A 23,061-nucleotide genomic window follows, 5' to 3' on the forward strand; every position below is an offset into this window, starting at 1 on the left:
TTTTTAAGGAAGCACCATGGCCAAAGAGAAACAACTTATCGGAGACAGAAGGTGTTTTTGCACGACAGTGTCACACCACTGAAGCTTGGGCTTCAGGAGCTTTTCTGAAACCATGGCGGAAGATCCACCTTTGTAAAATTTTACAATAAAATGTCAACAAGCGCGCATAAGACTAAACAGAAGTAGAGCAAAGGAACCACAGGCAGCTGAGCGGCTTCAGAAGGGACACACAATTTGATACATTTCTGCTAACAGCTGCTGTATGTTTATCACTTTAAATTTTAATTGATTCTTTGTTCCAAAAATTAAAACTTTAAACCGACAAAATTAGGGCTTTGTAATGTAACTCTTGGAGCACTTGGAGACCACCCCCCCGCCCCATAGCTGTGCTGCACGGTGGGATGATTTTAAAAATAGAATCCAAGGATTCAAATGGTTTGATGTCAGCTGTTCACATGTTTGTGAATGAAATAATTCTGACATCACCACACATGTGACCTGAGAATCTGTCTGCCTGTGCCCTGATCAAATTCACCAAAATTGTGTTAGACCAGCTGCGCCACTCTTTAGACATGGTCTGAGCAGGTGTAAGTTTAGACTGACTCATGCCACCACACCGTCATGCCACCAGGTGCATCATCAAGGACACACCTTTGCTGCGCCCAGCTTGCTGGAAACCATGCGGTCAAAGTGTCAAATATGCGCAGTGAGCCCTGCACTTGCACTAAAATGAAGGATACGTCAGCATTCATGTTAAAGTAACACTCCATTACAAATACAAAGTAAGTTAATGCTACTAATGCTAGCTGTGGCTAATGTCAGCTTGTTAACAGTGCTAATATGATCTTATTGTTGCTAGTGATGCTATTTTGTTGAACCTGGATACGTGATCTCTGTGACTATTTGACGATGAAGAATTAAGCGAGGCTGCATTCGAATCTTGCTGGCAGTCTCAACACTGCAAGCTTGCCTGTTAAATGAGTTATCCTTCTGACGGTGTCATTTTTTTCTACTTTATTCCTGTCTTAAAAGTTGATTACATTTTTAAATATTCTGTAAACAAAATCTGGGGTTGATTTCCTTTCCCAATATTCACAAAAAATGTTATCGTCGTATCATTCAATTCTTTGTTTATTGTGGACACTAAATTAAAAAGGTCACAGAGTTCACTACGTTTCATTTTCTGGACCCTAGAATTTGTTGACATATGTATAACTATTGTGGAATTTGTGCTGCTTTGAATCTTGAATTTCCCCATTGTGGAACAAATAAAGGCTAATAAAGGCTAATTCTATTCTAATCCATTCTATTTGATTCGTTTCTATTCTATTCAATTCTGTTGGCTAACAAGAAAAGCTAATATGTGTGATGCGTTTATTTACTATCTTCATGTAATGTCATTGTTAAGTACTAATTATCAATTAGTAACTGAATTATTTTGAAACTCACACTGGTGACCTGCTGGTCATAAGTGAAAGATTAAAATTTTATTTAAATTTTTTTTTTTATTTAATTTACTGCAGAAAACGTCAGGGAGCTATGGAACCGGTATTTGTCGACATTTTCATTTAACTTTATAAGACATGCTGCTTAGCCTGCAAGCTCTCTGCACTTTCTGTTATTGTTACTGTGGATTTTGAAACAGAGATGTCTATTTTCCAGGATTAAAAAAACTTTAACATGTTGCAAAGCTAAATAGCTACTTAATAAACATGTGCTTAAAGGCATTTAAACAAAGTGTCGTGAGTTTATTTTCGACAAAATTTTGGACGCCAATATTTCACCGCAAACGAATATCGACTCCAAATTTCGATTGTCGGCCTCCTTAACTCTAATAATTGGCATTGGCCCTGAAAAAAAAAAAGGAATGAGAAATAGTGGACCAACTGTGAGAAACACACCACAAAAATGGACACAAGGAGCTAAGGAGCTACAAAGGAGCTACGGTACTTTCTCTCCGGTGGCACTTGCTGCGCCGGCCAGTTTCCATGGTGATGACGTCTGGGCTAACAGAGATTAAGCACCTCAGTCGCCGGATGTCGTTTACCAAAGGTGACTGGGGTGGGAAAAGACGACGTGATGAAAGCGTTTTAATTCATGCTTGTCCTTGAGTTGTTGTTGGGTTTTCGGTGGACCGATCCCAAAACATCAGGTCTCAAGTGTTGAAGACATTTGCAAGGTCATTTCTGAGCAGAAGAGGTCAGAGAGGACACGCCTCTCTCCAAAACAAAGTTAGCATGCTGAAGTTAGAGACTCCAACTTCATCTGTCGAAAAACGGTAATTCTTCTGTGCATTCATTGGAGTCCCGCTGAGATGCAGCGGTAAATTAAATTCCAATTTAACACACTTGAGCCTGTACAACAAGCTGTTCTTATCTTCCCTGGTCAGCTTTCAACAGCTCAAGACAAATTGGCAGTGCAGACAAAATTGTCCCCACCTTGAATGAACTACAATAGCTTTGCCAGAAAAAGTGAGACTCATAATGTGCGTTGTCTTCAAGTGTCATTGAAATAAATTGTTTAACAGGCCAGTGAATGTCACTTCCTTGTCTGCTCCTTAAATGTCCTTGTTCGACTATGGGGAAAAAATGAACGATTATTTTGTCTAAAAAATGTTGCATCATGCTTTGTGAGCACTTCTTTCTGAATGTTCTGAACTGCTATTTCAGTGTTGCTCAAAGATCTAGCACAAATTTCCATAGGTGATATGTTCATCTTCAAATCATAAATTACCTTAAAGTCAATAGTAACTGCACTCCATTATGCCTCATTCACTTCAAGACACGAATAATCAATAATCAATTACATAGAATCGACCAAATTCAAGAAGAATCAATTGTTTATTTTGCCCAAACCATCAGGAAACGCTACATTACATTGCTTGAGAGGAAATGTGGAACATCCTCACTATTCTCACTTCAACAGATCACTCTTAATTAAGTATGATTTGCGTCTAAGTGTGCCCTTATTATGCACATTATATTTACAATGAAAGGTCAAATACAATTCTTTATTGTTTTAATAAATCTAATCCACTGTCTTTAGGTCAATCGGAAAATCATGCTTTTTTTTAAACTATTTTCTCTCGTGTGATAAGTCAATCTTCAGTTAACCAAATAAAGAGTTCAAACACAAAAACATTTTGACAAAAATAGAGCTACGCCCACTAGCAGACAGCCTATCACGGCATCGCTGGATGTTGCATTTCCTAACCATGCAAAACCAAACGACCATTGTGTAAAACTTGTCAGAAATAAAGGTCACATTTTAGAAATAACCAAGCACCATTTGGTGCAGTTAGCGATGTCTCCGTTTATGCCAATCACGAGCCCGTACCTATTTACATCATCGCAAACCCGTCACGTATGTCTTCAAACAATGCTTGCGAATATAATGATTGCTTCAAACAGTTCAAGAGAGATGACGAAAATATTTGACTTTGTTTTTTTTTGTTTTTTTTAACTAAATTATTTCCGTGTAGTTGTCTGGTTTTGCAATTAAATGGCCCCCAAAAAACGCCCTTTTTATAATTAGCATCTTAAATGCTTAATACATATTAACCTAGAATACCCTAAAGAAACATTGTCTTTAACCTGGAATATAAATACACATTTAAAAGAAATAAATACATTAATTAATTCATTAATTCATTAATTTACAAAAAATGGAAATGTTTTCTTTTCCTTTTGAACTCATGAAACACTCCATAGACTTGTATAAAAAAATCTGCCTTTATGAAAAAAATAATAAAGCTTGAGAACTACTGACATGTGCTGTATAATGTATTTGTGGTTGTATGTTTCAGTGATGAAAAACTACACTGTCACATCAGAAGACATTTAATAATTACTTGGCTCCCTGTGTAGCTAAAGAAAAAAAGCTCAATCAACACAGGAAATTATTATATTTGTAAAGGCAATTTTTCATACAGCTCTAACATTTAATTGTGCAAGGGCGCCTAATGAAGTGTCCTGGCAGGTGCATACATGCTTTTTCAAACGCAGATTTGAGTACCTTGATCTCTTGCTTCTATTTTGACCTTTACTCCAACATTATACATACCAACATTGCACAGGTACAATCAAGACTATATGATTCTGGTCTCTCTTAAAAAAGAGGTTCCTAATCTCAGTTGAACCAAACCGGTTAAATAAAATAATGATTCAATGATAGATCAGAACACCTCTCGATGAGTCAAGTTAGGGCCATGGGAGGAATCATCTCGGGCAATTTATTGAACATTGGAGCAGAGTGGACACAGATGGCATGCTACAACGATGTTGAGTGTCTGGGACTTTTTCGATAAAGGTGGGCCCCCTCCTCACATTTTGCCACATCCATTGTGTTCACACGAAACAGCAGCAAGGAGGGAGGGGAGACAAGTGGTCGAAAGGAGACGATGGCGCTCTCCTTTTGAGGTCAGAGCCTCAGAGTCTCAGGCAGACAAAGAAGGACATTTTTCTAAAAATAGCCCTCAATATGGGTTGATAAGAGTCATTTCACACGAGAAGGAGCACCAATCCCTTGGAGTGTGCTGCAACATGCAGCCTCCTCATCATGTATTCTACTACTGAGCCTCAACGCCCCAAATGCATCCCATTCAGAAAGGATTTTTTTTTTTTTAATATCAGGGTCAAAGCAACCAAATTAGACAGTTAGAAATGCCTTCATGTTAGAAATCCCACAATGAGGCTTTGACTATTCAAACACTGAGTAAATTCTGTGAATGTTGCACCAAGTGAATTACATGTGATGCAGCATAAGGAGCACGGACCTATACTGACAGCTCACTGGGCCTCCATGTTTGACGTCCCCGGCGTGGTGCGCGTCGAGCACCTGCACGCACCATTGTGGCACCAGAGAGGCGCCAAATAAAAGCTTTATTTTGAAACACTATTGCTGCTGTATTGTTTGAAGACGGCGTTAGGACGTAAATTGTCCGCTATCTAGTGATCAATGACCGGCTGGCCCGCCACCCGCCCGCAAAAAACACTCGAGGGAGAAAAAAAGGGCACTTCACGGACCGTGCGAGTGATTTCGAGACAAACGATGATCTTGGGATTAACGTGCAGAAACACACTCACCTTCTTCGATGTCAATTCCTCTCTTGTGCTGCTATACGGACGGTATCCCGTCGCCTCCATTCAACCAAGCAGCCTCCCTCAGCATCCTGCGCTGTCATTGGTCCTCCTCTGCACGCCAGCATCATCATCGTCACTACCGCAAGTGGCAGCTGCATGCACGGCGGGAGGAGGGAGGTGTGTGAGTGTGTGTATGTGTGTTTACGTACACTTACCTATTTGGGGTCTTAATGAAAGAAGATACATTTCAATAATCACAATGAATAATCACAATTTCGCAAGAAGCAAAATGTCCTGTAATTTTATTTGCCCTGAATTACGTCTCACAGGCAGCATTCCTCTCGTGCTGTGCAATCTACTATGCGCCGCCAACAACATGCCGTTTAAAGATGGCTAATGACATCTCTCTTCATACTACTAAGGCATGGAGGCTGCTAATCCTATAGTGAAGGAGGGATTTTCAAGCGTACTCCGCCTGACACACTAATCTAAATGTAATGGAGTACACTTTATAAAAGATGGTGGTCCTCAAACATTGTTCCACTTTATGCCTCATGGATTAGTACAAGGAAATGGGGAGATCAGACATTACTTGTGGGGCAGGGGATTAAAATTGTGTCCACACGTTTGCACACAATAATAGTTGTCATTAAGTAATGTGCACATACAAATGAATAATATCAATATCATTCTTGGAGTGATGAGTAAGCAAATGCAGCTCGCCATCTCTTCATGGCCACAATTTATTAATTTCGTGAGCACATTATACCGAAATTCATCATGTTTTGGGTTGTTTTTATGTTTGTATGTATGGAGTTGCAAGAGTCCCTAAAAATTACTTAACCTTCATCACCAAACTTTGTCAAGCAATGTGGTAGAGTCTGTTGCAGTCGATTTTGTTGCATGTAAAATCCAAGACGGAAGATGGCGGCCAAAAGCTTCTTGTCCTTTAGCTGTTTGGCAGTTGGCAGTCACATTACAATGTGCATGACTGCCACATAGTGGATTGGAATGCTATCAACAATTTAAGGTCCCTTAAAGTGAAAATAAAAATGCCTTTTATATTTAAAATACCACAGAGAAAACTGTAATTAACTAGACTATTTTAGCCACCGCTAAAAATCTGGGGAAATTAAATGGTCCTAATTATAACAATACATACCAACAATGATAGCATTTGAATGAAACTAGCTAGCTAACTGCTTTTTGTAAATACAGATAAATTTAAAAATAGTATAAGGCAAAGTTGGCATTAGAATGTTGGCTTGGCCCTCTGAAAGGGTTCCAGTTTCTCATGTGTCCTCTTTGCAAAATGAATTGCCCACCCCTGCTATATATGCTCATTAGCATTAGTATGAAGCTAACAGATTGAAAGGGTAAGAAGGATGACCAGACACCCTGGTTTAACCAGCCCCATTGTTTTGTCCCCCATTTACATTTTACATCCCGGGGTGACTTTTTTTTTTTTTTTTTTTTTTGTCCGCTCAGCAAGCCAATTGTTTGCACCATGTGTATGTCAATCACACAGTTGTCATAGTGGTTGATTTATATGATAAACCAATTAAAAGAGGAATTTAATTGTTAATTTCTGTCCTATTTACTTTCACAGCCACGTTTGCATTCTCATTGTCTATTGTGAGGTGAATTGGGTTCACTGCCATAATACACCATTATCTTCACATTTTGCTTGCAAGTCAAAGCAAAAAATCGGCAGAATGATAGCTCGAATCTCGAAAATTCTTAATTCGGGTCGCACGTATCTCAGGACATCACTGCTAACCTTTATTTTTTCGCTATCCATATATCAAAGTCTGAGCTTCCCAGCTTAAGCGGCTGCTCCTGTGACTTGACATCGGGATAAGCAGAAGAAAATTGATGGATTCGCCTATACTGCATATCAACACTATTCATTGTTTATTTGCAGTGAGGCATTTATTTATTCTATTGGACACACCTGGCATTACATTGGGGCACAGCATTAACAGGACCAGAGGCCACGATTGCACAAATCACACACATGAGTTTGAGCATGCCCTTCACAAGTGTTAACTAAAAGGTCCCCGTGGATCCGTGCTTCTCTCCTCCCAAATTACAGAGACTTTGTCCTATGTTGCATCCTATTCGCTGATGCTGAGCGTGCTTGACAGGGCCCAAAGGAGAAGCATCAGCAATTCTGAGTTGGGAGCTGCAAACACACGCACACACACAAACAGTGCGTCTCATGCACGCTTGTGTTATACTTTGTTAAATTCATGCTCAACGTAAGGCACTGAAGCAGCACACTCGTCTCACCACTACGCTTGGCATCGGGGGGCAAAGGTCACACAGAGTACTGTATTAACCTATTTACCTCTATGGTGTGTGGCTTGAGAGCTATTAAACATCCTGATTACTGAAAAGTGTCTGGAATGGTCACTTTTTTGTTATCAGTTCTATGGATGCTAAAAAATATAAAAAGATATAAAAGTCATTGTAGTTGATCAGATGTTTTATTTAAGGAAAATGTAGGAATGTACATTCCGTGACCTGAATGAGCATATTAGCAGTATAGAAAATGAATAGATGGGATTACATTTTAGCTTACTCATTTCCCTGTTGATGTTGCTGTTTAATCATTCAAGGCGTCATCCTTTAAAAAACTGTGTGTTATCATAATTGATTGATTGGAACATCTAAATGACTTACTAGTACAGCCAGTAAACATTTTGCACAGCAGTGTGATGCTTCTGGGAAATTATGTGGGTTGTGATCACTAATGCTCTCTGCTGGCCTCCAGTGGTGGTGTGATTCAACATTCATCTCGGGGAAATGGCTCCCTATTATTAAACTGAAATATTTCAGTGGCTATTTCAATGAGTTCCCAATAAAGGTTTTATTTAAAAATCTTTGTCATCATGATGGTAATCAGGTTCTAAATTGTCACGTTCAAAACGAGTCATTGCATAGTAGGCCGTTCATTGAAAATGCTTTTAGCCTTATCGAAACCGAGTAACAAATAAAGCCGAATAGTCCTCGCTTTCCTCTATGACGTCACATTTCCCATCACTAGTGGATGAGTCACACTTCCTGTGAGGTCATGGCTGTGGAAATGATGGGTTAATAATGTAGGCTCGAGGGGTGGGAGGTATACCTCCACCATGGTTTTCGGGAAACAAATGACTGCAGATTGCTGGTGGTTGCAGTTTATGAGTTGACAGTTTGTCCTTAATGGAAGGACATTCAGGTCAAGAGAGCGGCCCTTCAGACAAGCACTCATAAGAAAAGAGAGCTGATCTCCAAAAGGCGGCGTGCACTGTCATTAGCCATTTGAAATATTATTTGGATGGGTTTTTTGAAGTCTGCTGCTGCACCCATAAATCCATCTCTGATGGCTCGTATCAGTTAATAGGAACATTTTAGAGGCGTTTTAACCTGTGTAACCCTAAGCCATCTTTATTCCACACAAATGTTTCTTGCCTCATTCGAACAATCTTTTACGTGAGTTGGGTCTGTCTAGGGTAGATATCAGTGGCCAAAACGTAGAGGTTTCAAGCATTTCAAGAGATACAAGGCAACCCGTTAAATCTCAGTGGGCTTCTATTAGCAGCAGGCTATAGTGGGTCCATTGAAGAAAATGACTCAACATTGCTCAATTCTTTAACATTAAACTTAAGGTCAAGACACTAGAGGGGCTTTTATCGTATTATATTACAGCCTGAGTTTATTCCAGTAAGAAGAAATCTAATTTTAAGATATTAATATTGAGCCCTGCGATTGGTTGGTGACCAATTCGGGGGGTACCCCGCCCACTGCCCGAAGACTTCCAAAGGATAGGCTCTGGCACACCCGCAACCCTCGTGAGGATAAGTGGATCAGACAATGGATGGATTAATACTGATGTATACATTCTTTCATCAAACAAGGGACTATGCATTTTAAAGATTATTACAAAAAAAAAAAAACTCCACATTTTCCTTCTTTCTCTGCGTAATGTGCATATAATCACAGCCGACAATGAGGCGCTCTAAAGCAGCCACGCCAGAAGACGTGCTTTAGGGAAGATGCATTTTCAGGTTGTAGGGATAGCTAGCGAGCTCCAGTAACTGCATGTTGAGCTGAAGTACGTCAACTGGTACCGATTTAGCAACACCCACACTAAAATTGCAGGAAAACTGAAATGTTGAAAATGTTGATTAAAATATTTCCTGTACTGCTAAAAATAGTTTTATGAGGGCGACAGTTTGAACCGATGGATTCTGCTTAGTATTTCATACGGAATTTTCCCTTGAAATACACATAAATTGACCGTCGATCAGGGTTCTGAAAATCGTGTCTGAATAATAACATTGTAAATGTCACAATGTCGATCACAGTTAGTGGCTCAAATGTTGAATTTCAAGTAGGGTGAAAGGAAATATGGGTTATGAAGTGGGTCTCTAAGGATGATCAAAATGACAGATGCGGACGATGGTGATGCCAGCCTTAAATGGAACTGACTGCTGTGGTGAGGAGCAGGTGCGAACCACAGAGGTGCATTGATATTTAAAGGGCAGCAGGGAGACAGACTGAATGGCTCTCAGAATGATGGCAAGTAGATGATCGGACAAACAGAGGTGCCATCAGAAATATTAATAAAATCTTTTTTTTTTTGGCAGAAATTCCTACTAGGTACAACATCCACCACTTCAAAAAAAATAAAGACTTGAACCTAACAGTTTGTGACATTTTCCCTCCTGAGGCCCATTTCTTCCTTTGAGACACTTTTGGACTGCGAAATGTCTACATGAGCCTGAGGCTGAAGCGGACCAGTGGTAGCGACTCTGTGATAAGTGGGAGTGAAGCCAGATGAGGGCAGCCGACATCTGCAGACTCTTTATACAGAGCCGAGAGAATGTTCACAGTGGTTTGTGGTCTCATGGGAACTTGGAGGGAAATTTTACCTTGACAGTGCAGCTGTTCACTCTGTTGAAAAAAATCACACACTATAGTGACATTCATGAAGTGAGGTTACGTGCAAATAATGATAGCATTTTTAATACAAACCCCGCCTTCAACGTAGTTTTGAGTGAGAGAGGGCAGCAGATGGCACTGTAGTGAAAGGTTAGGTTTTTTTTCCCCCAATACCTAATTTATATTTAATACAGGGTAGTTACATAATTGTAAAATGCATGTACAACTGTCTCTTATAATAATTATAGAAGCATTTGTGAAGTAATTTTCTTGACCCCCCCCCCCCTCTCTTTTCTCTGCTATGTGGCCCAGCATTATTTTGCCCCTCACTGATGTTCTCCCAGCGAACACAATCAGTCAGCCATCCCTTTTCTATAGTTCCTCATTGAGGTTGCGGGTGAGCTTGAGCCCTTCCCAGCTGACTTTGGGCGAGAGCTAGTATTCAGCCTGGATGAACGTGATTGGGCGGCACGGTGGTCGACTGGTTAGCACGTCCGCCTCACAGTTCAGAGGTCGTGAGTTCGATCCCGGCTCCGGCCTCCCTGTGTGGAGTTTGCATGTTCTCCCCGTGCCTGCGTGGGTTTCCTCCGGGTACTCCGGTTTCCTCCCACATTCCAAAAACCATGCATGGTAAGTTGATTGGACTGTCTAAATTGCCCCTAGGTGTGATTGTGAGTGCGGATGTTTGTCTCTGTGTGCCCTGCGATTGGCTGGCAACCAATTCAGGGTGTCCCCCGCCTACTGCCCAAAGTCAGCTGGGATAGGCTCCAGCACGCCCGCGACCCTTGTGAGGATAAGCGGTATGTATAATGAATGAATGAATGAATGAACGTGATTGTTCTGCATTTTAGAAAACTACGTCAGTAAGCATGACCGATATGACTAACCCCCAACCCTGGTGAAAAGAAGAAAATAAAATCATACTGTCAATTAAAAAAAGAAAAGACCTGTAAAATTTTGCTAAGGGAATAAGGTGACTCGGAGGCCCATGTACAAGACAACATTATATTTCTTTAATTTTTATTCTTTTTCTCCGTTTGGAAATTGCAGGGTCAATATTTTCATTGAATCACATTACTGGACATGATGCACCAAAATGTACTAATCAATTTATCAGTTTACAGGAATACACTGAATAGAGAACAAGGTTTCACGATGGATACACGACTGACGTTTTCCCCATTGCACTTACAACAGTGAATGACATTTTCCAGATGTTTTGTTTCTTTCATTTTTTTTCCCCCTGCTTCTTCCGAAAATTCCGATCGCAGTCTAGATCGTAACCACTGAAACCTCCTGATTGTGGGACATTGAAGGCAACTTGTTGCCACGGAGGTTCTAAAATACAACAAGGATAGAATCTCCACAAAGACTGTATATGTTTCTGAGCAAGAATTTGTGTTCCATTTTTGTTCCACTGTTGTAAACAGTCAGTACAAGTTAGCCACATAGACTATGCTTAAGCAATGATCATAATCATCTTCCTTGTTACTGTTAATTAATAAATGTTCTTTTATGCACAAAAGTTGGCAGCAAATACGGCATGGGGAAGCACATGACAGCCGTACTCAAAACAAAAGCTGTACAGTCGAATGAACGTGTATTTACAGTAAGGATGAGGATGGCTGCACTGAAAGCTGCTGAGTCTGACGCGCCTCACATCAAGCAGATCTCCATCTCGCGTTTGGATGTAGATCTCGGAGGCACTGTGACATCACTTCCGCGTGTCTGCTTGTCTTCGAGCATCGACCACTACCAGCCAGGCTTGTGCTTTCAACTTAAAAAGACATGCCCTGATTTGTGAGTAACTGGCGGATTTTTTTTGCTCATCTTCTGCCCACCGGCCAGTTTGCCAACCTTGGTGAAAACATGCCAGGTTGTAGTCATCCAGGTATAACCAAGCATTTAAGCATATAAGATCGAATCATGCACCTTTCCCACCATGAAGGCTTGGCCGCTGAGTGATTCAATCAAAGGTGAATTATATCGAAAAGAAGCATTCCATTCACCCCCGCGGGGTTATAGTGACACCCAAATATGTACACAATTATACTGACACGGATGAAGTGCTGACCATGTGTTGTGTCACAGGTTCATCGCAACACAGACGGTCACTGCAAGCCCGGGGTCAGGCAAAACGCTCGAGGAACTAACAAACAGCCAAGGGAGCAGCCAAGCAAATCCATGCTACGAAGCGACATGATGGTGGACATTCAAAAACGGACAGTAGACACAGTTTACCCTTTGGCAACAAGTCCCTGCGGCGGGGCGGTGACAGCTCAAGAAACATGCGACGGAGAAAACAAAACAACTCTAGTTCAATAGTCAGATTCATAAAACAGTAAAAACATACGTATACCTTAAACTGCTTTACTCGGTAATTGTGTTGTTGTTTCGCTTGCGATGACGTCACTACCAGGTTCAAAATGAGTCTTTGCATAGAACATTTGAATTGCTCATCTACACTTCGTGTGTGCGCGCGTGGGTAATAAAGGCAGTGGGCCCAGCTTGTTCGAGAGATCGTTGATGACTTTATAACAGTAGAGCAGAAAGGAACTCTGGGATGGCAAATATGTGCGTCTGTATGTGTTCCTACCACTCTGCATGCTCGTATGCATCTGCACCTAACACACATGCACATCTGGACATCTGGTACGATGGTTGTAAACCGTTCGACAAACTGTACAACAAGAAGCGTTGGATAATTCCCCATCGCTAACATATACAACATTTATACCATTGTGCTATATACCGTTATCTGCATGCTATTGCTTTTTTTTTGTTTTTTTCAAGTCACCAAGCAAATTATTTTATGCGAGAAAACTGACAGTTAACAAAATAAAAAGCCTCAAATATAAAGTTGTACCAAATAAAACAACAAGGTAAAAATGTTATTCCATAAATACACAAATGACAAATTTACATAATGACATCTTGAAAGATTATGTACATACAGTAGTATACAGCTGCGTAAAAATAAATGCGTCATGATATGGACATTTGAAAACATACGAGGTATATAAGTTAAAAAAAAAAAGCAAAAAGTTCTGAATAAGGCCCGTCCAATCAGTGAATATGAGGCAAATTGAAAAGGAACTAAAAGATGAGACATGAAAGCTCCACACATACAATAACAATGGCTTTGTGATGGCAAGATAAAGAGCCACTGCCACTCTTTCATTTGGTCCTCTCATCTGTGTGAATCTCACACTTGTGGGCACACTGGCAGTAATTTCTTTCCGTAACAAAACAAAACAAAAATTAAGCTCATGACTAGTGGCTGCTGGAAAAGTACAGATATGGATTTCTTTTTCTTTTTTTCCCCCATATATTTGTGCGTGCATGTACACATTTACACAATGCATTCTGTAGAGACGCTGAAAAAAATAATGAGGAGAAGTAAGAACACATTCAAAGACAGGGTTACGTTCCCAACCTGGAATGTAGAAATCGGAGAAAACCGAGCACTCGGGTTTGTTGGTGGAGTCGTCTATGAGCGATATCTTTCTTTTGGTACCAGAAAAACCTATGATATGCTTTCAGAATCAGCATCAAAGTGGAATCAAATATCCTTGCCAGACGTGTAATCCTCAGACATGAACAATGTCCAGTAGAGGGCGCACTGAGGCTTTCCTCGTTTGGAGCACAGCCAGATTGCTCCATCAGTGGGCCTTGAACTTTCTTTTCCATCCCAGAAGGCTTTCTATGGAAGAGGAGAACAAGCAGAACACGAGTCCTCCTTTACCATCCCTCCTGCGCCTCACGCTCATTACTGTCCTCCTGAAATGAAGACAAATATATCTTGAAGATGAGTACATCCATACAAGATCAAATTGACCAGACTAAGAAGACAAACCAAATGAGGGGCTTATGTAAAAGCTAACTCATGCGGCCGGTGCTTTTAGATCCCCTGACATGGACCAAATCAATCCGAATGAAACCAATCGATACGTTTAAATCACATCTCTGCCGGGCAGCTCGCTGTAACTTGCAGCCAATCGCAGTCCTGTTGGTGTCTGCAGTAATCCAGTGGGACGATGAGCTGCTTGGCCTCAAAGATCTTCAATCTTCACATTCTCCTAATGAATCCTCGGACTGGCCACAGACTCACATTGACGGACTTGTCAGCGCAGCACTTGGGGCAGCCGAATGTAGGAGCCTATCAACGGCACTCTGTGAGAGTCCCAGCAGGTGCTTGGACAGAAGCAAAATCAAATGAATTCTAATTCACTTTATTCGCTCCTCAGTGGCTTTGCGCCATTGAGCGGAATTAGTCCATTAGTTCATTGCAGCATGTAATGAGGACTGCTAACCATGAGTCATGAATCTGTGTGCCTGCGTGCGCTCTTGTTCCCGTGCGTCTTTGCGTGTGTGACATTAAATCCAAGCCACAATTAGCTTTCTCAGGCTAATTTTAACCCTGTTTGCCTGGCCCAGATTATTGGAAGTGTGTGTGTGTCACAAAGTAAACTGTCTTAGCACTCAGCTCCTGTGCTCTTAGTTTTGCAGCAGAAAGTTCAAAACCTTAAAGTGGAAATCAACCCAAACATATTTTTTGGAAGAATATGTTCCCGGCACGCATTCTGACTAATATTGTGTTTGTGGAGTTAAGCAGCAAAACCCACCCCTTTTTAGCCATGTCACAGGGCGGCCATTTTGTCACTTCTGTCGACTGAAAATGACGTCACAACTGCTCAGGGCTCAGGTAACGACCAATCACGGCTCAGCTTCAGAAAAAAAGCTGTGATTGGTCGTTACCTGAGCCCTGAGGGTGTGTGATATCATTTTCAGTGGACAGAAGTGACAAAATGGCCGCCCCCAGAGATGGATAAAAACAGGTGGATGAACTCTTATTCCACAAATGCAATATTTATCAGAATGCCTTGTTTGAAAAAAAAAAACATGTTTGGGTTGACTTCTCTTTATTCATTCATTCATTCATTATCCATACCGCTTATCCTCACAAGGGTTGCGGGCGTGCTGGAGCCTATCCCAGCTGTCTTTGGGCAGTAGGCGGGGGACACCCTGAATTGATTGCCAGCCAATCGCAGGGCACACAGAGACAAACATCCGCACTCACAATCACACCTAGGGGCAATTTAGACAGTCCAATCAACTTACCATGCATGTTTTTGGATTGTGGGAGGAAACCGGAGTACCCGGAGGAAACCCACCCAGGCACGGGGAGAACATGCAAACTCCACACAGGGTGGCCGGAGCTGGGATCGAACCCACGACCTCTGAACTGTGAGGCGGACGTGCTAACCAGTCGACCACCGTGCCGCCTGACTTCTCTTTAATGATCTAAAAATGCTTATGAAACTGTGAAGCTTGGAAACTACAAAAATCAATAGACCATTTCATAGTGTTTGTAAACAATAGGGGGGATACTTCCGGGGGGCAGATTGATGACAAAAGGTTGCTGTGTTTGGGGTTGCGCCACCAGGTATACAAGTACCTCACAAGGTTTAATTGTTTTTTTTATTTCATTAAAAAAAAAAAAAAAAAAGATCTGGTTGAGGAGGATAAAGCAAGTCGATGTCATAAAATAGTTCCAGAAGATTTTTGATTCATTTAACTAAAAAAAAATGGCTAGCCTGCTATCTTAAAATCAGGTCTGCAGCAAGCTATCAGTTTAACTGTCAAAAGAGCACACAAAAAGTCAATTAATTAGCCAGTCCTTCAATGATGATGTGTCACCATGTCTGAATTTCCACCACGCCTATTTTCAGTGGTCTATCTCAGTGGTTCCCAACCTTTTTGCGCTTGTGTACTCCGGAACCTTTTTGTCATACACTCATATGTGCAGAGATGGGCACTTGACACTTTTTTGCGGGTCCGTCCTCCTCCCTCCGTCCGCAACCTGGGTACCCTTACACCCCCGTCCCTCCGTCCTTATTTATAAAAATTATCATCCTCCGACCCCGTCCGTCCTCGTCCTTTTAAAGCGCTTCCTTCCTTACATTCCATCGGTCCGCATGGAAAGGGGGGTTGCTGAGTCCACTGTACTACATAATTGTCGGTCTTTTCATGTTTTCAGCAATTACCTTCAAGCATATGTAATGTATTTAGAAACAAATCTCAGAATTTATATTCCAGGGTCTTTTTTTTTAATTGTATAATCCTACAAACACATGAAAATCCAAATCTAAAAATGACCTCCTAGAGGCCTGGATTTGATCCACCTGTATTTTAATGGCTTTTACTTACCTTCATTTCAAGGCATCCACTTGATTTTCAGGTCCCCCTCTCCATTCAGCTCCACTTCAATCACATGCACGTCTGGGGAATTCAGTGCTGACAAGGCTCTCCTTTGATTCTAACTCTGTTCGGTAATTTGAAGTAAAGTAAAGGCACCCGAGATCAGTCTTGAGTATTTCATGAGTCATCATTTATTGAGTCGTCTGCTTGTGCAGACTGTGCTAAACTACACTCACAAGTCACATCATTAGGTACACCTGTCCAAACTATGAGATTAAAAATATGTATCAAACATAATGCTAAGTTTTGATATTATTTTGGCTTTTTTATCATTAATATTTTGGAAGTGGCTTAAAATAGCACTTCATCATACTGAGGTGTTTCTAATTCCCCCATCACCACTCTCATGTGAAACTACATCATATCGCTAAATGAATAGCTTTCTGACACTGACAATCAAAAAGCAAGCCTTAGTATCTTTGTAAAGGCAGATTTTTTTTTTTATGATGCTGTTCTTGTATTGAGTCTCAGAGTATACAGGAAGTACCTGGCGGTAAAGATGTAAAAAGACACTAAATATTCACAATATTATTCTAGCAATGTCTTTGTGGTCATAAAAGAGCCCATGCAAGCGCTCAATAATCTCCTCCATGGTTGTATTTGTTTTTTGTGATGCAAGTGTTACCCAAAGTGGATCACAGTTCTTGACAGTGACTCAATGCTTGATCGAGCAGGTGACAGTGTATTCATCTCCAGAGACAAAGAAGAGTAAAAACAAGCCACTTACTGATGCTCCTAGGATCCCACTCTCTCGCTCAACATCCTCCGTGATGGTAAAATGTCATATATGTAGTTTCATAGGTTTTTCTGGTGCAAATCCTCTCATTTTATATTGTTGTGATTATGCAGACACTGAGGAGAAAGCCACATTTTCTTTGATGAGATAGTCATTAGTACTGGACATTTTCTATACATATGCATGCTATACGCTATATTAACATTACAAAGCATGTAAATTACAATTATTAATCAATTTTAGCAGAGCTGGGCATTTTACTAAAATTTCCCAGTCTGTTTATCGCCTTCCGCCTGCAGCCGGGGTACCCTTCCGCCGTCTGTCCGTCCGCCTTTTTTGTCCGGCCGGACCAAATAGTAATCGCCTATAGGCTGGTCTGCCTAGGATTTTAAACGGTCTTCCGTTAGCGTTTCCGACTACCAACTTTGACCAACTTCCACTAGTGACCGTCTTAGGCATCTGTCATAGGCGGGTAGACGGACCGGTCCATCACATAGGCGGAATGCCCAGCTCTGAATTTTAGTGGCAAGTGTCTTGCCATCTGCTGTCTCACATCCTAAAATAAATGCTATGTCTTGTCCTATGGAAAAAGTGGCTTGTCTAGGTTTTGACTCACCCGTTCCTCTTCAATTCAAAAGAATGAAGTGAATTTCTTCCCAAGGCCAGACAAAGCTGCGAGAATGAGTAAAATAACATTAAAAAAAAAAAAGATCAACACATCACCGCAACTCAATTGTTGTGCAATTTACTCCACGACACACAGAGAAAAACTGAAAACCATCATAATATATTTATCAGCGGCTGTACCATCTCCCAGTTTTCCCGCCTGCTCCGCTGCACCTCCTTGCAGAATTTTGGTCAGAACGTTTTCCCCTTCAGCGGGTGCCTGTCCAGCTGCAGCACTGCCGATACCACCGGCTTTACTACCGATCCCAACAGGGGCAGCTTTCGAGCCTGCAGACAGAAAAAAAATATGACCACCGTATACTATTTGTTTAAACCTGTTGACATTGTGTTGTTCAAAGTTCTGAGACCTACCAATGCCTGTTAGAGGGGGTGGAGTTGTTTTGGTTGTCTGAGGTATGGTTGGGACTGCCATTGTAGACTTCATTCCTATGGAAGTTGCTGACGGTGTGGCATCCGTTTTTACCTGGAAAAAGCAAGGCAATAACACAAACATTTACCCAATTTACAACACAGCTTACTCCACCACCATGGCAAAGTAGTTTAAATTAAATGTTCAAGTTGAGAAGAAATTATGGATCTCTTGATCCTAAGATTGTATCTTCATTGTTGTTTGAGTTGGACAACACTGGTTAAGTATTTTGTGTCTGGTTTTTGAATATGCTGTAATTGATCCTACATTTCTAATTATATAGTTAGCATTGTTTTGTAAGATTTTAAAGTCAGATCTATGTTGATACACTGAAAGAACCCATTGTGCAATTTCAAAAAGGTTTTTCCATTTTTTGTAGCGCATCAGTTTTTTTTTAGATAATTTCATTTTGGGTTTTTAATTTTGACCTAAAAAAGTTTGCGCCATACAGATTTTACCAAGTTAATCTATAGCTATAACATATTAGAAAAAAAAACATCTACCTGTTGCAGAAGCTAACCCTTAATTGATAATAATACTTAATATGTTACTAAATTACATATTATTATTGTTTTGTTAAATTATTATTATGAAAACCTGACGTGTTAGAGAAAGAAGAATGGCATAGTTGGAATCAGCATAAAAACAAAAGAATCCTGAAAAATTTACCTGCTTCGCTGATTAAAATTTTTTGTTGAAATGTGTTGACCAGTGTAATCGGCTGAAAGTGAACTGGCAATTTTGGCTCTCCTTTCCCACATGCGAAGGTATTACAGTTGTTACATTTTTTTTCTCCAATCAACTAGAGTGGCAACATATCCAAAGCATGTTCGTACCTAAAATTGTGTCTCTCTCATAAATTGGGTCAGCACTTATAACACAAGGTACCACTTAAAGTAACTAGAGCATAGTATTGTTGACTTATTTGTGTATTAACTTACTGCTGTAGTTGCTGGCTGCCCAGCTGGAGAGGCTCCTCCTGACGGGCGTCCCTGTGTCTGGCTTGGTTTGGGCAGCTGATGCTGCGGTGGTCCAGTTGCTGCACTAGTTGTTGGTTGGCAGCTAGGAGGGGGTTGCGCGTGCTGCTGCGGCTGCGGCTGCTGCGGCTGCTGCGGTTGATGTTGTTGTTGTTGTTGTTGTTGTTGTGCACTTAGCTGCTGCTGCTGTTGGGCTTGCTGAGTACCATCAAGAGCTTCTGAGCCTGGATGTCTCCCCGGCTGACTTTGACCACTGGAACGCTGTTGCCCAGCATGACCCTGCTGCTGCATTTTAGCGCCTGCAGCAGAGGGATCCTGCCTTCTTGTGCGATCTCCTGGTTGTTTCTGGCCCCTTCCCCCAGTGCCGTGGTGATGACCAGCAGCCGAGTCACGTGAGAAGTCTCCTGAGTTCCGGGGACTTCCTTGGGCAGAACGGGAGTCTGGGCCGCCCCTCCTCTGGGCAGAGGAAGTGCTCCTGCCATCAGATCGTCCTGAGGTGTCTTTCGGGTGTGTCCTAGTAGAACGGGAGGACCTGGGATCTTCTGAGGTGTGTCGAGAAGAGTTATGCCTCCCAGAACTGTTGCCATGATATCGCTGGTCCCGTGATGATGCCGAGGAGGGATGGCGTGGATGGTTGTCATCCTGGGGACCGTATTCCTCTGGCGGCTCATCATAGTCATGGTAGGTGTGCTTTGTGCGCCTACCTGTAGATGACTGACTTCCACCTCTGTGATGTCTTGAACGTTCTGAACGGGCCTCCCGAGGTTTTTCAAACCAGTCAGTCTCCTCTTGGCCCAAATGATAGGCTTTTTTTTAAAACCAGAAGAAACATTATCAGTCAGTGTTTTTTCCTTGCAAAGTTGTTGTGTAGATAGAAGCCATGCGATAAAATAAACTCCACTTCGTACAGCCATGCACATTTTAGGAAGCCAGCGAAAAAAGATAGGACACCAACTTACACAAAACAAAGCATGCAGAACACAAACATATAAAATAACTTATTTTATCAGAGGAGACGTTCCAGAAATCAAAGACAGCAAAAAGGACAACAAAAGCAATGGCATTCTTCTTCTCAACATTCTTCACTTGGCATGCAGTCTCTTTTTAGCACTTTAAAGGTGGAACAAACATGTAAGACAGCACAAATTATTCAGCACCAGTTACCTTCACTGTCAGAAACAGCACAGTGCATGTCGTCTACAAGGTAAGGGTCATCTGGTTTATACACATGACTCCTCGGAAGATCCTTCTTGTGGTGGTCCTGCACATCTGGAAGCGAATGACTTGACCCATACTGGTTCCTCACATCATGGGCATTCGACACAGCAGAGCTCCGTCCAATGCCTACAGGTTTACCGACAGGACTGATTGGACTCTCTTCCTCTGAATTCTGATTGCGTATGGGAGGCCTTCCACTGCGGCTGCTTCTCTGAGAACGTTCCATAGCATCCCTCTCGTAGGATTTACTTCTGTGACCTGAGGCATCTCGGGATGATATCTTATCCATGCCATATCCAGTAGATCTGGACCTACCAGAGCCGTACATGCGATCTTCTTCCTCAAGACCCTCGCGACTGGTACCATAATATTTCTGCTGGTCATAAGCATTCCTCTTCATTCCGTATGCCGTTTCATCCTGCTTCTTGGACCTGGACACCACAGTACAACTGCCTCCCGTCGAGGTTGTCATAGTGTAGGATGCCAAGTCTGCCTCAACATCTCGAGCTTCCTCAATAGGAGAAAACTTTGATATTTTTTGCTCCATTCCCTGTTTTCGGTGCTTACTACGCTTAGAAGAGACTACGGCAGGGGCAAGATTTTTGGGTGAGACTTTGTGGCTAGTGGAGTTGCTCCGTGATGTGTGTTTGTAGTCATCGTAATAATAAGATCCTCCACTAACTGTGGTGCTAGTACGACTGTCCACTGTGCTCTGGTAACCCATTGTACCAGTGGGTCTTCCATATGCATCGACTGCTTCATCTTCAGGTCTACCATAAGTGCTGCCACGTGCAGGGCCATTCTCGCTGCGATACCGCCCTCCTACCGGATGACCGAGGGCATCGGTGGGTTGACTGGTGTTGTCTTTTGTCAATTCGCTGATGTCATCAATCATTACATAGTTCCTTGGAATGTTCTGCTCTAAGTTAGAGGTGTAATGTTCATCTGAAACATAAGCAGATGTTGGGCTGTCACCGGCGTGTGTAAGGCCAGGCTCAGAGGGGCGATATTGTCCGTACGCATTGCTGTAGGCGGAGCCATATGTCGTATCTGGAGCTGATGTGGCTACAGAGACCGCTGGGTTGCTGATGACCTCATAGTTGGTGGGAAGTTTTTGCTCCAGGTCAGCCAAAGAGGTTTGTCTTGGTCTTTGGTGTACTGTGAGGATATCGGCCTGGGTCGGGTAAGACAGTCCAGGTTGGTAAGAGCTGTGGCTGGGATAAGGAAGGCTTTGGCCTGGCATAGACTGGCTTGGTGGATGGAAGGCCTGGTGACTATGCTGGTGCATGCCAAGGTCTGTCTGGTAAGAGGGTTGGCTATACATACGGGAAGAATAGTTTCCCTGGTTCTGATAGCCGGGGCCTGGAGTTGGGTGGGGCTGGAATGTCCCTGGCTGGGGAGCAGTGGATGAAGGGTACTGAGGAGTTTGGAAGCCAATCTGATGGTAAGGGGAGCCTGGCTGCTGTGTCGATGGTTGATTTTGAGGGTAATTATAATAGGCGGAGGTTGAGGAATATTGGGATGATGCATTGAGATCATTAGTAAACTGACTCAGTGGTGCAGTGCTGGGCCTTGTCAGCAAACCATTAGCATCAAAGGTTGCTGTTGCAGCTCCCATCCTGAGGTTATTGAGCTCGCTGTCTGACATGTAGTCTCGAGCGTCACCCATACAGCGCAAGTAAGCCAACTCTCGCCTCTCCCGCTCCTTCACCATGGTCTCCTTACGTTGAGTAATGCCTAATTCCAAGTAACGTAATTTGGCGTCAATCTCTTTCTCTTCTTCCTCCAGCTCGGCTTGCTGCTTCCTGAGCTTTGATGACTCTTGTTCCACAGCTTTCAGTTCACTCAGCAAGCCTGCCTTGGTGACTCCTTGTGCAGGTCTTGGCAAAACCCTCTGAGGCATGCCAGGAGAACTGTACATTTGTGCTGGAGTAACTATGGGGAGTGGAGTCTCTTCTGGAGGGGGGCTGGGAAGAGTCCTCTTTACCTTTCTCATGACAGCATTCTGCTGCTCCCGCTGCAGGGAGGCCATCTGCTAAGAGAGGCAGAGACACATCAGCAAAATGAGCTATAAACAGAATGTGTTTATGTAAATTAGGCTCATTAATGTACCTCAGTATGCACAAAGGGTCTGCGTACCCTAATTTAGGAACTATGTAGATTGATATGTAGTTAAATTAAGTACTTGATTTTAAATGACCTATTTACAGAGCCGGAGTTTTATTTACATCAGAATTTTAAATAAAATATTTAATTTTTGTTATAATGATTACAAATTACATTCTTATATTGGGCATTTGTGAAAAATAAAAGGGATACGTGCACATATAACTTTACAAAATGGACAATCATTGCAGTCAGATTATCAGACCTATACAGAATCACTATATGACAGGTCTATTACATTTTGAGTAGAAGAAAACAGATTAAATTCGGACATAGGTTAACTTACAAATGTCTGCAATAGTGTCATTCGTTAAATTGCAAATGTGTGCAGTGTTCCAATTTTTCATATTTCTCAAATTATTACCGGTAATGGTGGCATGCAGTAAGACGAGGAGAGCATTACTAAAAAAAAAAAAAAAAAACACCTTACAGTATGCCTGTCTATTACTTACAATTTAGTTGTAATGGGTAGATCCATGATGATGATTAAAAAGTAGAGATATAAATAAGATTTATGTTTGTCCCTCATATTAATCTGGATCATTTTCAAAGCAATATAAATATACTTTTCAAGGCTGATAAAAGTAAGAAAGGTAA

The 23,061-nt window shown here is 41.8% G+C and overlaps 2 protein-coding genes across 5 annotated transcripts in view; both read right to left on the bottom strand.

Annotated features, from left to right (window-relative positions):
* erc2 (ELKS/RAB6-interacting/CAST family member 2) overlaps positions 1-6,019 on the bottom strand; it is a 41,439-nt gene extending 35,420 nt beyond the window's left edge. Inside the window, exons 1-2 of the mRNA XM_086039937.1 lie at positions 5,926-6,019; positions 5,085-5,233 (exon numbers count right to left, since the gene is read on the bottom strand). The gene's annotated coding sequence lies outside the window, so the exon portion shown is untranslated. The remainder of the gene's footprint in view (positions 1-5,084; positions 5,234-5,925) is intronic.
* A 4,982-nt stretch (positions 6,020-11,001) lies between these two features.
* Positions 11,002-23,061, bottom strand: part of bsnb (bassoon (presynaptic cytomatrix protein) b) — a 61,899-nt gene continuing 49,839 nt past the window's right edge. For 3 of the 4 annotated variants that reach the window (XM_086040376.1, XM_086040372.1, XM_086040374.1), the window contains exons 6-13: positions 20,245-22,333; positions 19,045-19,886; positions 18,046-18,157; positions 17,815-17,961; positions 17,624-17,679; positions 16,999-17,123; positions 16,221-16,335; positions 11,002-13,790 (exon numbers count right to left, since the gene is read on the bottom strand). In XM_086040376.1, the coding sequence (XP_085896502.1) occupies positions 17,639-17,679; positions 17,815-17,961; positions 18,046-18,157; positions 19,045-19,886; positions 20,245-22,333 (3,231 nt within the window). In that variant the 3' untranslated portion in view covers positions 11,002-13,790; positions 16,221-16,335; positions 16,999-17,123; positions 17,624-17,638. The remainder of the gene's footprint in view (positions 13,791-16,220; positions 16,336-16,998; positions 17,124-17,623; positions 17,680-17,814; positions 17,962-18,045; positions 18,158-19,044; positions 19,887-20,244; positions 22,334-23,061) is intronic. The other variant, XM_086040373.1, reaches the window with a different exon arrangement.

This window comes from Filicampus tigris, chromosome 9 (genome assembly GCF_054856515.1).
Source record: "Filicampus tigris isolate MCC_2025a chromosome 9, RoL_Ftig_1.0, whole genome shotgun sequence".
NCBI lineage: Eukaryota > Metazoa > Chordata > Actinopteri > Syngnathiformes > Syngnathidae > Filicampus > Filicampus tigris.